The 16,920-nt window shown below is 53.4% G+C and overlaps 1 protein-coding gene across 1 annotated transcript in view; it reads right to left on the reverse strand.

Annotated features, from left to right (window-relative positions):
- LOC140395674 (voltage-dependent calcium channel gamma-1 subunit-like) overlaps positions 1-16,532 on the reverse strand; it is a 74,898-nt gene extending 58,366 nt beyond the window's left edge. Inside the window, exon 1 of the mRNA XM_072483735.1 lies at positions 16,198-16,532. Within this exon, the coding sequence (XP_072339836.1) occupies positions 16,198-16,438 (241 nt within the window). The 5' untranslated portion in view covers positions 16,439-16,532. The remainder of the gene's footprint in view (positions 1-16,197) is intronic.
- Between the last annotated feature and the right edge of the window lie 388 nt (positions 16,533-16,920).

Consider the following 16,920-nt stretch of genomic DNA (forward strand, 5'->3'; position numbering starts at 1 on the left):
TAGTCCCACCCAGTCCGACAACATTGGAGCTAGGGTTTGTGATGAACCAACGTCAAAGGTCGCTGATGAGTTGTGAAGAAGGGATAGTTGAACTGAAGAAAGACTTGTATTTTTGGAAGGGACCGAATGCGTTGGAGCCTGATTTGCTGATGATAAAAGATAGATAGGAAAGCAAGTTTGAGTTGGATAAAAAAATTCTGCAGAGGGATATTGAAAGGTTAAGTGAATAGGCAAACATTTGGCAGGTGGAGTATAATGTGGGAAAATGTGAGATTTTCTATTTTGGCAGGGAGAATAGAGAAGCAGAATATTATTTAAATAGGGAGAGATTGCAGGATGCAGCGACACAGAGAGATCTGGATCCCCTTGTAAATGTTCCATAAAAATTAGTGTTTAGGACAGGGACAACAAATAATTGGGCATGTTGGCCCTTATTGCTAAGGGGATAGAGTATAGAAATAGCAACGTCTTGCTGCAGCTGTACAGGACATTGGTGAGACCACATCAAGGGCACACGTCAGTATTGGTTTCCTTATTTAGGGAGGAGTATACTTGTATTGGAAGCAGTCCAGGGAAGGTCCTCTAGGCTGATTCCTGGGATGAAGGGGGTCTCATGAGGAAAGGCTGGGTCTATCCTCATTGGAGTTCAGAACAAGATTAGGAGATCTTTTTGAAACATAAAATTCTGGGGTGGGGGGGGGGGTTTGGCAGGATGGATGTGAGACAATGTTTCTGCTTGTGGGAAAATTGAGGATCAGGACACGCGGATAAGGAATCTCCCATTTAGGATGGAGCTGAGGAGGAACTTTGTCTCTCAAATTCGTCTCCACAGAGAGCTGTGGAGGTTGGGTCAGTGAATATGTTCAAGGCTGAGTTAGACAGATGATTAATCTCCAAGGGATTCAAGGGTTATGGGGAACGAGCAGAGAAGTGGAGTTAAGGCCACAATCTGATCAGCATGAATCACTGAATGATGGAACAGGCTGACTGGGTCAAATGGCCAACTCCCGCTCTTATCTCTAATGAGCTCATTATCTTAAACAGGGGGCTGGATTCCCCGCCCCGCCGGCGGGATTCTCCGTTACGCCGGCCGGTCAATGAGGCTTTCCATTGTGGGGCAGCCCCACGCCGTCGGGAAAGCCCCGGGCTGACAGTAAAATGGAACATCCCGCCGGCGAAGAATCCGGCCCAGTGTTCGTCCCACCTCAGGATGTCCAAAGAGCTTTACAGCCAATGACGTACTGTTGTAAAGTAGGAGCAGAATGGTTTATTTTTTAATATGTTTTTATTAAGAATTTTTCAATAACAATATTTTTCACCTTACAAACAAACCCCCCCCCCGTAACAAAGAAAGGAAAGGAAGCTCGCGGGGCAAGACATGAACATGACAAGTCAATAAGATACAAAACTTTGTACATTGGATTCTTCCCGTACATGTCAGTTTCTGGATCATTCATGTGCTTTCTTGCTCAAATGCCCCCCAGAGAAACCCCCCCTTCCCCCCCCTCCCCCCCCCCCCCCCCAAACAAACGATGTCTCCCCCCCCCCCCCTCCTCCCCCCGCCCCCCCCCTCCCCCCCTGGGTTGCTGCTGTCCGACCTTCATCTAGGATAGTCTAGGATAGCGAGATAGTCTAGGAACGGTTGCCACCGCCTGTAGAACCCCTGCGCAGACCCTCTCAAGGCAAACTTAATCCTCTCCAGCTTTATGAACCCAGCCATGTCATTTATCCAGGCCTCCACGCTGGGGGGCTTCGCCTCCTTCCACATTAGCAAGATCCTTCGCCGGGCTACTAGGGACGCAAAGGCCAGAATGCCGGCCTCTTTCGCCTCCTGCACTCCCGGTTCGTCCACTACTCCAAATAGTGCTAGCCCCCAGCTTGGCTTGACCCGGACTTTCACCACCTGAGATATTGTTCCCTCCACTCCTCTCCAGAACCCCTCCAGTGCCGGGCATGACCAAAACATATGGACATGGTTCGCCGGGCTCCCTGAGCACCTTCCACATCTGTCCTCCACCCCAAAGAACCTACTCAGCCTCGCCCCCGTCATATGCGCTCTGTGAACAACCTTAAATTGTATCAGGCTAAGCCTGGCACACGAGGAAGAGGAATTAACCCTACTTAGGGCGTCAGCCCATAGCCCCTCCTCAATCTCCTCCCCCAGCTCCTCCTCCCATTTACCCTTCAGCCTCTCTACCAAAGCCTCCCCCTCTTCTTTCATCTCCTGGTATATCGCCGACACCTTGCCCTCCCCGACCCATACGCCCAAAATCACCCTGTCTTGAATCCCCTGTGCTGGGAGCAGCGGGAATTCCCTCACCTGCTGCCTCACAAACGCCCTCACTTGCATGTACCTGAAGGCATTTCCCGGGGGTAGTCCAAACTTCTCCTCCAGTGCCCCTAAGCTCGCAAACGTCCCGTCAATGAACAGGTCCCCCATTCTTCTAATCCCTATCCGATGCCAGCTCTGAAATCCCCCGTCCATCCTTCCTGGGACAAACCGATGGTTGTCTCTGATCGGGGACCCCACCGAGGCGCCCGTCGCACCCCTGTGCCGTCTCCACTGCCCCCAGATCTTTAGCGTTGCCGCCACCACCGGACTCGTGGTGTACCTTGTCGGTGAGAGCGGCAGCGGTGCCGTCACCAGCGCCCCCAGGCTCGTTCCTTTGCAGGACGCAATCTCCAACCTCTTCCACGCCGCCCCCTCTCCCTCCATCACCAATTTACGGACCATTGCCGCGTTGGCTGCCCAATAATAACCACCCATATTCGGCAACGCCAACCCTCCTCTATCTCTGCTATGCTCCAGGAACCCCCTCCTTACCCGCGGGGTCTTGCTCGCCCACACGAATCCCATAATGCTCCTGCCTACCCTCTTAAAAAAGGCCTTAGTGATCACAATTGGGAGGCATTGGAATACAAAAAGAAATCTCGGGAGGACCACCATTTTAACCGACTGTACCCTACCCGCCAGCGAGAGTGGCAACATGTCCCACCTTTTAAAATCCTCCTCCATCTGTTCCACCAACTTAAGTTTGTGCAGTGCCCCCCAGCTCCTAGCTACCTGAATCCCCAAGTATCGAAAGCTCCTTTCCGCCCTCCTCAACGGTAGGTCGTCTATCCCTCTTCCCTGGTTCCCCGGATCACCACAAAGAGCTCACTCTTTCCCACATTGAGCTTATAGCCCGAAAAGTCTCCAAACTCCCTTAGGATCTGCATGACCTCAACCATCCCCTTCACTGGATCCACCACATACAGCAACAGGTCGTCTACGTACAGCGACACTCGATGTTCCTCTCCCCCTCGAACCACCCCCCTCCATTTCCCCGACTCCCTTAACGCCATGGCCAAAGGTTCAATTGCCAATGCAAACAGCAGAGGGGACAGGGGGCACCCCTGCCTCGTCCCTCGATACAGCCGGAAATACTCCGACCTCCGGCGGTTCGTGACCACACTCGCCACCGGGGCTCTATACAGGAGCCTAACCCAACTGATAAACCCTCCCCCGAACCCAAACCTCCTCAACACTTCCCAGAGATACTCCCACTCTACCCGATCGAAGGTCTTCTCCGCGTCCATGGCTGTCACTATCTCCGCTTCTCCCTCCACCGATGGCATCATTATCACAGTTAGGAGCCTTCGCACATTAGTATTTAACTGCCCACCCTTTACGAATCCCGTCTGGTCCTCGTGAATCACCCCCGGGACACAGTCCTCAATCCTCATGGCCAACATTTTTGCCAGCAACATAGCATCTACGTTGAGGAGCGAGATCGGTCTATGCGACCCACATTGCAGTGGGTCCTTATCCCGCTTCAAGATCAAAGAGATCGTCGCCTCTGACATTGTCGGGGGCAGGGTCCCCCCCTCCCTTGATTCATTGAAGGTCCTTACCAGCAACGGGGCCAACAGGTCTACATACTTCCTGTAGAACTCCACCGGGAACCCATCCGGCCCCGGGGCCTTCCCCGCCTGCATGCTCCCCAGTCCTTTAACCAGTTCCTCCACCCCAATTGGTGCCCCCAAACCAGCCACCTCCTGCACCTCCACCCTTGGGAACCTCAACTGATCCAAGAATCGCCGCATCCCCTCTTTTCCCCCTGGGGGCTGGGACCTATACAGCTCCTCGTAAAAGGCCTTGAATGCCTCATTCACTTTCACCGTACTCCGCACCGTAGTTCCCCTGCCATCCTTGACTCCACCTATCTCCTTCGCTGCCATCCTCTTACGGAGCTGATGTGCCAGCGTCCGGCTCGCCTTCTCCCCATATTCATATATCGCCCCCTGTGCCTTCCTCCACTGTGCCTCTGCCTTCCCTGTGGTCAACATGGTCGAACTCCGTCTGGAGACTTCGTCTCTCCCTGAGTAGTCCCTCATCAGGAGCCTCTGCATAATCTCCTGTCCACCCTTAAAATCTCCCCCACTAACCTCTCCCTTACCCTGCCCTCTCGCTTCTCCCTATGAGCCCTGATGGAGATTAACTCTCCCCTGACCACCGCCTTCAGCGCCTCCCATACTACTCCCACCTGCACCTCCCCGTTGTCGTTGGCCTCCAGATACCTTTCAATACACCCCCGCACACTTCCTTGTCTGCCAGCAGTCCCACATCCAACCTCCACAACGGGCATTGGTCCCTCCTCCCCCAGCTCCAGCTCCACCCAGTGCAGGGTATGGTCTGAAATGGCTATGGCCGAATACTCCGCTCCCTCCACTTTCGGGATCAATGCCCTGCCCAGAACTAAAAAATCTATCCGGGAGTAGGCCTTGTGTACATGGGAGAAAAAAGAAAATTCTCTGGCCAAAGGCCTGGCAAATCTCCACGGATCTACTCCCCCCATCTGGTCCATAAACCCCCTGAGCACCTTGGCCGCAGCCGGCCTCTTCCCCGTCCGAGATCTGGAATGATCTAATGCTGGGTCCAGCACCGTGTAGAAGTCCCCCCCCATTATCAAGCTCCCTACCTCCAGGTCTGGAATACGCCCCAACATCCGTTTCATGAATCCAGCATCGTCCCAGTTCGGGGCATATACATTCACCAGTACCACCTCCGTCCCCTGCAACCTACCACTCACCATCACGTATCGGCCTCCATTGTCCGCTACTATGTTCTTGGCCTCAAACGACACCCCCTTTCCCACCAGTATTGCCACCCCTCTATTCTTCGCATCCAGCCCTGAATGGAACACCTGTCCTACCCATCCCTTCCTTAACATGACCTGATCTGCCACCTTCAGATGTGTCTCCTGAAGCATGACCACGTCTGCCTTCAGTGCAGCAGCAACCCTAGAATCCACCCCTCTCCCCACCCTCCCCCACCATCCCCGTCCCTCGCTAGATCCACATCTATCTCTTTTGCTCCCCCATATTACTTCCGTGAGTCAGCTGACTTCTGCTGACCCTGGCTTCCCCCGCCTTCCCGTTGATCTCCCCGTGTGAGAGTCTCTCCTCCTCCTTACCTTCCTCCATCCCCCCCCCCTTTTGGCGCAGGAAAAAGCCCGCGCTTTCCTGAACTAGCCCCGCCCCCTATGGCGCAGCTCCTGTTGTGGCCATTATCCCAGTTCCCTCATCCCCGAGTCTCACCTCCCTCCAGCACCGACGCCCACATTCCCCATCATCATCATCTTGTCCACAGAAAAGAAAAAAGGGACATTTTAGGAATTTTAACCAGAACTCTACCCACATCCCCATCCATCATCCCACCCATGAAATATTCTTTACCAATATTTACAACCCCGTATACAACCACACCCCCTCAGTTCGAGTCCAATTTTTCCGTTTGGATAAAGGTCCAAACCTCTTCTGGCGTTTCAAAATAATGGTGTCGGTCCTGATAAGTGACCCACAGTCGCGCAGGCTGCAGCATTCCGAACCTGACTCTTTTTTTATGCAGCACCGCCTTGGCCCGGTTGAAGCCAGCTCTCCTCCTTGCCACCTCCATGCTCCAATCCTGGTATACTCGGATCACCACGTTCTCCCATCTACTGCTCCGCACCTTCTTGGCCCATCTCAGCACACTTTCTTTGTCCGCGAAGCGATGGAACCTTGACACTATCGCCCTTGGCGGCTCATCTGCCTTGGGTCTCCTCGCCAGGACCCGGTGAGCCCCTTCCAGATCCAGAGGGGTCGGAGAGGCCTCCGCACGCATCAGCGACTGGAGCATCGTGCTCACGTACGCCCCAGCATCAGCTCCTTCCACTCCTTCGGGAAGACCCAGAATCCGGAGGTTCTTCCTCCTCGACCTGTTCTCCAGGACCTCGAGTCTCTCGGCCCACCTCGTGCGCCTCCATTTTTACCGCCAGGCCCTGGATATCGTCCTCGTTGGTATTCACTTTATCCCTCACCTCACGAAGCTCGACCGCCTGGGCCTTCTGGGTCTCCTTCAGCCCCTCGATCGCCAACAGCATCGGCGCCAGCGCCTCCTTTTTTCAGCACCTCCACACATCGCTTGAGGAACTCCTGCTGGTCTGGCCCCCACGCTGCTTGCACACCGCACTCCGCCATCTTGCCTTTTCCCCCTCGTTTTGGTCTCTGCTCCAGGACCTCTTTCCTCGTCGTTCCACCGCTGATCTCTGCCATATATTGTGAGGGGGGATCTCACTGCACCTTCCCACACGGGATTAAATTGAAAAAAGCTCCGTTGGGGCTCCTCTGGAGAGCCCGAAAGTCCGTTGTCGCGGGAGTTGCCGAAACGTGCGGCTGAGCTCCGCATCGCCACGACCGGAAGTCAGTAGGAGCAGAATTAAAAAGAGGTGAAAACCTAAAATTCAAAAATGATGGCAGAATAATTACAGATCAAGTTGTCTTAATTCATTTGCATGTAGATTGGCGGAAACAATTATTAGGAGCAAACCTGGTGATTATTTTTGGTACACCCACATTGCTGTACCTGGGGTGTAGGTACACCCACATTGCTACACCTGGGGTATCGGTACACCCACATTGCTGTACCTGGGGTATCGGTACACCCACATTGCTGTACCTGGGGTGTAGGTACACCCACATTGCTGTACCTGGGGTGTAGGTACACCCACATTGCTGTACCTGGGGTATCGGTACACCCACATTGCTGTACATGGGGTGTAGGTACACCCACATTGCTGTACCTGGGGTATCGGTACACCCACATTGCTGTACCTGGGGTGTAGGTACACCCACATTGCTGTACCTGGGGTATCGGTACACCCACATTGCTGTACCTGGGGTGTAGGTACACCCACATTGCTGTACCTGGGGTGTATGTACACCCACATTGCTGTACCTGGGGTGTAGGTACACCCACATTGCTTTACCTGGGGTATCGGTACACCCACATTGCTGTACCTGGGGTGTAGGTACACCCACATTGCTGTACCTGGGGTATCGTACACCCACATTGCTGTACCTGGGGTGTAGGTACACCCACATTGCTGTACCTGGGGTATCGGTGCACCCACATTGCTGTACCTGGGGTATCGGTACACCCACATTGCTGTACCTGGGGTATCGGTACACCCACATTGCTGTACCTGGGGTATCGGTACACCCACATTGCTGTACCTGGGGTATCGGTACACCCACATTGCTGTACCTGGGGTATCGGTACACCCACATTGCTGTACCTGGGGTATCGGTACACCCACATTGCTGTACCTGGGGTGTAGGTACACCCATATTGCTGTACCTGGGATGTAGGTACACCCACATTGCTGTACCTGGGGTGTAGGTACACCCACATTGCTGTACCTGGGGTATCGGTACACCCACATTGCTGTACCTGGGGTATCGGTACACCCACATTGCTGTACCTGGGGTGTAGGTACACCCATATTGCTGTACCTGGGATGTAGGTACACCCACATTGCTGTACCTGGGGTGTAGGTACACCCACATTGCTGTACCTGGGGTATCGGTACACCCACATTGCTGTACCTGGGGTATTGGTACACCCACATTGCTGTACCTGGGGTATCGGTACACCCACATTGCTGTACCTGGGGTATCGGTACACCCACATTGCTGTACCTGGGGTGTAGGTACACCCACATTGCTGTACCTGGGGTGTAGGTACACCCACATTGCTGTACCTGGGGTGTAGGTACACCCACATTGCTGTACCTGGGATGTAGGTACACCCACATTGCTGTACCTGGGGTATTGGTACACCCACATTGCTGTACCTGGGGTGTAGGTACACCCACATTGCTGTACCTGGGGTATCGGTACACCCACATTGCTGTACCTGGGGTGTAGGTACACCCACATTGCTGTACCTGGGGTATCGTACACCCACATTGCTGTACCTGGGGTGTAGGTATACCCACATTGCTGTACCTGGGGTATCGGTGCACCCACATTGCTGTACCTGGGTTTATCGGTACACCCACATTGCTGTACCTGGGGTATCGGTACACCCACATTGCTGTACCTGGGGTATCGGTACACCCACATTGCTGTACCTGGGGTATCGGTACACCCACATTGCTGTACCTGGGGTATCGGTACACCCACATTGCTGTACCTGGGGTGTAGGTACACCCACATTGCTGTACCTGGGGTATCGGTACACCCACATTGCTGTACCTGGGGTATCGGTACACCCACATTGCTGTACCTGGGGTGTAGGTACACTCACATTGCTGTACCTGGGGTATCGGTACACCCACATTGCTGTACCTGGGGTATCGGTCCACCCACATTGCTGTACCTGGGATGAAGTACACCCACATTGCTGTACCTGGGGTGTAGGTACACCCACATTGCTGTACCTGGGGTATCGGTACACCCACATTGCTGTACCTGGGGTATTGGTACACCCACATTGCTGTACCTGGGGTATCGGTACACTCGCATTGCTGTACCTGGGGTGTAGGTACACCCACATTGCTGTACCTTGGGTATCGGTACACCCACATTGCTGTACCTGGGGTATCGGTACACCCACATTGCTGTACCTGGGGTATCGGTACACCCACATTGCTGTACCTGGGGTATCGGTACACCCACATTGCTGTACCTGGGGTGTAGGTACACCCACATTGCTGTACCTGGGATGTAGGTACACCCACATTGCTGTACCTGGGGTATTGGTACACCCACATTGCTGTACCTGGGGTGTAGGTACACCCACATTGCTGTACCTGGGGAGTAGGTACACCCACATTGCTGTACCTGGGGTATCGGTACACCCACATTGCTGTACCTGGGGTATCGGTACATCCGCATTGCTGTACCTGGGGTGTAGGTACACCCACATTGCTGTACCTGGGATGTAGGTACACCCACATTGCTGTACCTGAGGTATCGGTACACCCACATTGCTGTACCTGGGGTATCGGTACACCCACATTGCTGTACCTGGGGTATCGGTACACCCACATTGCTGTACCTGGGGTATCGGTACACCCACATTGCTGTACCTGGGGTGTAGGTACACCCACATTGCTGTACCTAGGGTATCGGTACACCCACATTGCTGTACCTGGGGTATCGGTACACCCACATTGCTGTACCTGAGGTGTAGGTACACCCACATTGCTGTACCTGGGGTACCGGTACACCCACATTGCTGTACCTGGGGTATCGGTACACCCACATTGCTGTACCTGGGGTATCGGTACACCCGCATTGCTGTACCTGGGGTATCGGTCCACCCACATTGCTGTACCTGGGGTATCGGTACACCCACATTGCTGTACCTGGGGTGTAGGTACACCCACATTGCTGTACCTGGGGTATCGGTACACCCACATTGCTGTACCTGGGGTATCGGTACACCCACATTGCTGTACCTGGGGTATCGGTACACCCACATTGCTGTACCTGGGGTGTAGGTACACCCACATTACTGTACCTGGGGAATCGGTACACCCACATTGCTGTACCTGGGGTATCGGTACACCCACATTGCTGTACCTGGGGTGTAGGTACACCCACATTGCTGTACCTGGGGTATCGGTACACCCACATTGCTGTACCTGGGGTATCGGTACACCCACATTGCTGTACCTGGGGTGTAGGTACACCCACATTGCTGTACCTGGGGTGTAGGTACACCCACATTGCTGTACCTGGGGTATCGGTACACCCACATTGCTGTACCTGGGGTGTAGGTACACCCACATTGCTGTACCTGGGGGGTAGGTACACCCACATTGCTGTACCTGGGGTATCGGTACACCCACATTGCTGTACCCGGGGTATCGGTACACCCACATTGCTGTACCTGGGGTGTAGGTACACCCACATTGCTGTACCTGGGGTATCGGTACACCCACATTGCTGTACCTGGGGTATCGGTACACCCACATTGCTGTATCTGGGGTGTAGGTACACCCACATTGCTGTACCTGGGGTATCGGTACACCCACATTGCTGTACCTGGGGTATCGGTACACCCACATTGCTGTACCTGGGGTATCGGTACACCCACATTGCTGTACCTGGGGTGTAGGTACACCCACATTGCTGTACCTGGGGTATCGGTACACCCACATTGCTGTACCTGGGGTATCGGTACACCCACATTGCTGTACCTGGGGTGTAGGTACACCCACATTGCTGTACCTGGGGTATCGGTACACCCACATTGCTGTACCTGGGGTGTAGGTACACCCACATTGCTGTACCTGGGGTGTAGGTACACCCACATTGCTGTACCTGGGGTATCGGTACACCCACATTGCTGTACCTGGGGTGTAGGTACACCCACATTGCTGTACCTGGGGGGTAGGTACACCCACATTGCTGTACCTGGGGTATCGGTACACCCACATTGCTGTACCTGGGGTATCGGTACACCCACATTGCTGTACCTGGGGTGTAGGTACACCCACATTGCTGTACCTGGGGTATCGGTACACCCACATTGCTGTACCTGGGGTATCGGTACACCCACATTGCTGTATCTGGGGTGTAGGTACACCCACATTGCTGTACCTGGGGTATCGGTACACCCACATTGCTGTACCTGTGGTATCGGTACACCCACATTGCTGTACCTGGGGTATCGGTACACCCACATTGCTGTACCTGGGGTATCGGTACACCCACATTGCTGTACCTGGGGTATCGGTACACCCACATTGCTGTACCTGGGGTATCGGTACACCCACATTGCTGTACCTGGGGTGTAGGTACACCCACATTGCTGTACCTGGGGTATCGGTACACCCACATTGCTGTACCTGGGGTATCGATACACCCACATTGCTGTACCTGGGGTGTAGGTACACCCACATTGCTGTACCTGGGGTATTGGTACACCCACATTGCTACACCTGGGGTATCGGTACACCCACATTGCTACACCTGGGGTATCGGTACACCCACATTGCTGTACCTGGGGTATCGGTGCACCCACATTGCTGTACCTGGGGTATCGGTACACCCTCATTGCTGTACCTGGGGTGTAGGTACACCCACATTGCTGTACCTGGGGTATCGGTACACCCACATTGCTGTACCTGGGATGTAGGTACACCCACATTGCTGTACCTGGGGTATCGGTACACCCACATTGCTGTACCTGGGTTATCGGTACACCCACATTGCTACACCTGGGGTATCGGTACACCCACATTGCTGTACCTGGGGTATAGGTACACCCACATTTCTGTACCTGGGGTGTAGGTACACCCACATTGCTGTACCTGGGGTGTAGGTGCACCCACATTGCTGTACCTGGGGTGTAGGTGCACCCACATTGCTGTACCTGGGGTATCGGTACACCCACATTGCTACACCTGGGGTATCGGTACACCCACATTGCTGTACCTGGGGTATAGGTACACCCACATTTCTGTACCTGGGGTGTAGGTACACCCACATTGCTGTACCTGGGGTGTAGGTGCACCCACATTGCTGTACCTGGGGTGTAGGTGCACTCACAGTGCTGTTGGAGACGGAGCTCCAGGATTTTGACTCAGCGACAGTGAAGTAACGGCGATACATTTGCAAATCAGGATGAAGTGTGATTTAGAGAGGAACATTCACGTGGTGGTATCCCATGTGCCTGCTGCTCCTCTCCTTCTAGTTGGTAACGGTCTTGGGTTTGGAAGGTGCTGCCTAAGGAGCCTTGGTGAATTGCTACAGTGCATCTTGTAGATGATGCACACTGCTGCCACTGTGTGTCGTCGGTGGAGGGGTTGAATGTTTGTGGAAGGGGGAGCAATCAAGCGGGGCTGCTTTGTCCTGGATGGTGTCAAGCGTCTTGAGAGTTGTTCGAGCTGCGCTCATCCAGGCAAGTGGAGAGTATTACTCACACTCCTGACTTACTTATGTCTTGTAACTGGGGGACAGGCTTTGAGAAGTTAGGAGGTGAGTTACTCGCCTCAGGAATCTAGCGTCTGACCTGCTCTGTAGCCACAGTACTTATATGGCTAGTTCAGTTTCTGGTCAATGGGAACTCCCAGGATGTTGATTACGGAGGATTCGATGTCATTGACTGTCAACGGGTAATGGTTAGATCCTCTCTTGTAGGAGCTGGTCATTGCCTGACACTTGTGTAGCGCGAATGTAACTTGCCCCTCGTCAGCCCAAACCTGGATATTGTCCAGGTCTTGCTGCTTTTGGACAGGGACTGCTTCATTATCTGAGGAGTCGCGAATGGTGCTGAACATTGTGCAGTCGTCCGCAAACATCCCCACTTCTGACCTGATGATGGACGGAAGGTGAAGGTGGAGCAGCTGAAGATGGTTGGGCCTCGGCCACTACCCTGAGGAACCCCTGCAGTGATGTCCTGGAGTTGAGATGATTGACCTCCAACAGCTACAACCACCTTCCTTTGTGCCGGGTATGACACCAACCAGCGGAGAGTTTTCCCCGATTCCCATTGACTCCAGTTTAGCGAGGGCTCCTTGATGCCACACTTGGTCAAACGCTGCCTTGATGTCAAAGGCAGTCACTCTCACCTCACCTCTGGAGTTCAGCTCTTTTGTCCATGTTTGAACCAAGGCTGTAATGAGGCCAGGAGCTGAGTGACCCTGGCGGGACCCAAACTGAGCGTCAGGGAACAGATTATTACTAAGCAAGGGCCACTTGATAACACTGTCAATGTCCCCCTTCTGTCACTTTACAGAGTAGACTGATAGGGTGGTAATTGGCCGGGTTGGTTTGTCCCGTGTACAGGACACATCTGGGCAAGTTGCCGGGTAGATGCCAGTGTTGTAGCAGTACTGGAGCAACTCGGCTGGAGGGGTAGCAAGTTCTGGAGCACAAATCGTAACTACTATCGCCTTTGCAGTATCCAGTCCCTTCAGCCGTTTCTTGATATCACGTGGAGTGAATCGTATTGGCTGAAGACTGACATCTGTGCTGCTGGGGACCTCTGGAGGAGGCCGAGATGGATCATCCACTCGGCACTTCTAGCTGAAGATTGTTGCGAATGCCTCAGCCTTGTCTTTTGCACATATGTGCTGGGCTCCTCCATCACTGAGGATGGGGATATTTGTGGAGCCTCCTCCTCCAGCGAGTTGTTTAATAGTCCACCATCATTCACAGCTGGATGTGGCAGGACTGCAGAGCTTAGATCTGATGCGTTGGTTGTGGAATACCTTAGCTCTGTCTGTTACTTGCTGCTTATGCAGTTTGGCAACAAGTAGTCCTGTGTTGTAGCTTCACCAGGTTGACATCTCATTTTGCAGTCTGCCTGATGTTGCTCCTGCCATGCTCTCCTGCACCCTTCATTGAACCAGGGTTGATCCCCTGGCTGGGTGGTAATGGTAGAGTGGGGGATATGCCGGGCCAGGAGGTTACAGATTGTGGGTGAATGCAATTCTGCTGCTGCTGATGGCCCACAGCGCCCCCTGGATGCCCAGTCTGGAGTTGCTGGATCTGTTTGAAGTCTGTCCCATTTAGCACGGTGGTAGTGCCACACAACACGATGGAGGGTATCCTCAATGTGAAGACGGGACTTTGTTTCCACAAGGACTGTGCGGTGGTCACTTCTACCGATACTGTCATGGCCAGATACATCTGCAGCAGGCAGGTTGGTGAGGATGAGGTTGTGTTTTCCCCTCTTGTTGGTTCCCTCACCACCTGCTGCAGTCCCAGTCCAGCAGCTCTGTCCTTTAGGACCCGGCCAACTCGGTCTGTGGTGGTAATACCGAGCCAGTCTTGGTGCCCCCCCCCCATCCAGGGTACAATCTGTGCCCTTGCCACCCTCAATACTGCCTTCAAGTGGTGTTCGACACGGAGGACTACTGATTCATCAGCTGATGGTGGCCGGTACGTGGTAATCGGCGGGCGGTTTCCTTGCCCATGTTTGACTCCATGGGGTCGAGAGTCTATGTTGAGACTTCCCAGGACAACTCTTTCCACTGAGCCGCTGGCCACCTCTGCTGGGCCTGTCCTGCCTGTGAGACAGGACATACGCAGGAATTGTGATGGTGGTGTCTGGGACATTGTCTGTAAGTTATGATTCTGTGAGTATGACAATGTCAGGCCGTTGCTTGACTCTGCTGTGAGACAGCTCTCCCAACATTGGCACAAGCCCCCAGATGTTCGTAAGGAGGACTTTGCGGGTCGACAAGGCTGGGTTTGCCGTTGTCGTTTCAGGGTTGATGCTGGGTGGTCCGTCCGGTTTCATTCCGTTTTATTGTCTTCGTATCAGTTGGGTGAAATTGAGTGGCTTGCTAGGCCATTTCAGAGGGCGTTTAAGAGGTAGACTTCCTTCCCTGAAGGACAATCGACAACGGTTTCATGGTCATCATTAAACTTTTAACTCCAGCTTTCCATTGAATTCAAATTTCACCATCCGTGTGGGTGGGATTTATACCCAGGTGGCCAGAGCATTTCCCTCGCTCCCTGGATTTACTAATCAGTGACAATCCCGCTGCCTCCTCACATATCTGGACCAGGACTTGAACACAAAACCCTCAGACTCTGAGCGAAATGTAACGTCCCCCTGAGTCTTGGCTGGCACACGAGGCAAGTCCTCGTGGTGGGGAGTAATTGTTTTCAGAAGCTGAATATTGTAAATCAGTTAAACGTGCAGCAGCTAAACTTGAGGTCCAATGGGATGAAAGGGAGGTGGCCCAGGGCTACAGAATGAGTAAATACTGGTACGGATAAAACAAATATGGCAGTAAGCATCTTTACTCCAAGGATAGTATTGGATGGGAATGGTGGCACCAAGAGTCCGGGTTTAACAAGGCACAAATCAACAGTTCAGAATGTGCTGAACTTGTGCACGAAGCTGACTGCTTTCATGATGTTTTTCATTACAGGGTGATCAGCATTTGGACTAAATTTTCAGATAAAGTTATGGAGACCGAAACCTAGAAATAATTTTGGAAGAAACATTTCATTAGGGGACGTTAGAGCTTTCTTCATGGGTCGAAGGTCATCCTTAGCGACCAGGGGATTGCAAATATCCTCATATCCATGGGCCCAGGCACTGGGGGATTGAAACAAGGAGCCACAACATGCAGGAATCAGAAATCCAAACACATTAATGTGAATAGAAAGGCTGGCATGTTCTTTGGCTGGTATATTTAACTCCTGTAAAACTCTGTAATCTAACACCAGCACCTGTTCCCCAAGCCGCAAAGCGTGTCTTCAGCTAAATACTTTCTTCTGTCCCAGAAATATATTTGAGGAGGTTTTAATTAGTCATTGCAGCCGAAATGACTGTTTGATGGAGTTAACCGGGGATTCATGTCAACCATAATCTGGTTCATCAGCAGCGTCTGAAAAGTTTCCCAAATATTCATTCTTTTTTTAAAAAGAGCTGGAGGAATATTGTCAGGGGAGGCTGGGAGAGGTTTTCCCTCCTGCACCGTGAACCCCGTCGCTCAGCTACCAGTGCAGCCAAGCAGTATTTCCAATTCACCAGGAACTTTCTGAGGAGGGAGATTTGGGGCTGGGGTGTTTTGGGAAACTCTCATATTCATTGTAAGAGACTGTGGGGGTTAAGAGGGAAACCTGCTCCAGTTTCACAGCAAGGAGGATGAAGTTTTGTTGTTAATGTCCAATCTGAAAGTGTGTTTTGGCCAGGTTAACTGACAATCCCCTGTCAGCAGCAATGTGTCTGTGAAACCCCCTTTCCTGTGACATTTCAGATGGATGTTGTTTGCTGAAATTAAGCCCCGAACCCCAGTTATTCAGAGTTAAATTCGGATGATATTTTTATTTTTAGTGAGCGATGCAAAATTGGGCAAAGTGATTCCCCCTGGCCCACCTTTAATTCAGTTCAGGAAAGTGCAGCCCCCTGCCCCTTACCTGCAGGGAAGTCGCTGCTCCCACAGCCCCTGCCGTCCGGCACCACGGTGCTGACAAAGCTGCTCCTGGTGCAGAGTCTCCACAAACCGAAATGAGCCTCTTCACAGGTGGTATTGCTTCTTTCCAGCCGGGGGCTGAGGACTGCCCAGTAATCGGTGCTGACAGCAACAACCGACAGGATAATCCCCACCGTCACCATGCAGAAGGTCAATTTAATCTTCCCCGCTTTTCCCCCGTCCATTGCGTTGCTAAAACAAAACCCTCCACACTTCTGCCCTGGTCCGTCTGCACCTCCCTCCGCTCTGCTGCTTCTGCAAGTTAGCACTGACCCACCCACCCTGCTCAGTGGGCTGGGCTGGGCTGGATTGGGCAGGGCTGGGCTGGGCTGGGCTGGGCTGGGCTGGGCTGGATTGGGCAGGGCTGGGCTGGGCTGGATTGGGCAGGGCTGGATTGGGCAGGGCTGGGCTGGGCTGGGCTATACCGGATAGGGCTGGGCTGGGCTGGGCTGGGCTGGGCTGGACTGGGCTGGGTTGGACTGGGCTGGGCTGGGCTGGGCTGGGCTGGGCTGGACTGGGCTGGGTTGGGCTGGGCTGGGCTGGGCTGGGCTGGGCTGGGCTGGGCTGGACTGGGCTGGGTTGGACTGGGCTGGGCTGGGCTGGGCTGAGCTGGGCTGGGCTGGGCTGGACTGGGCTGGGCTGGGCTGGGATGGGCTGGGCTGGGCTG

This window comes from Scyliorhinus torazame, chromosome 18, assembly GCF_047496885.1.
Source record: "Scyliorhinus torazame isolate Kashiwa2021f chromosome 18, sScyTor2.1, whole genome shotgun sequence".
Lineage (NCBI taxonomy): Eukaryota > Metazoa > Chordata > Chondrichthyes > Carcharhiniformes > Scyliorhinidae > Scyliorhinus > Scyliorhinus torazame.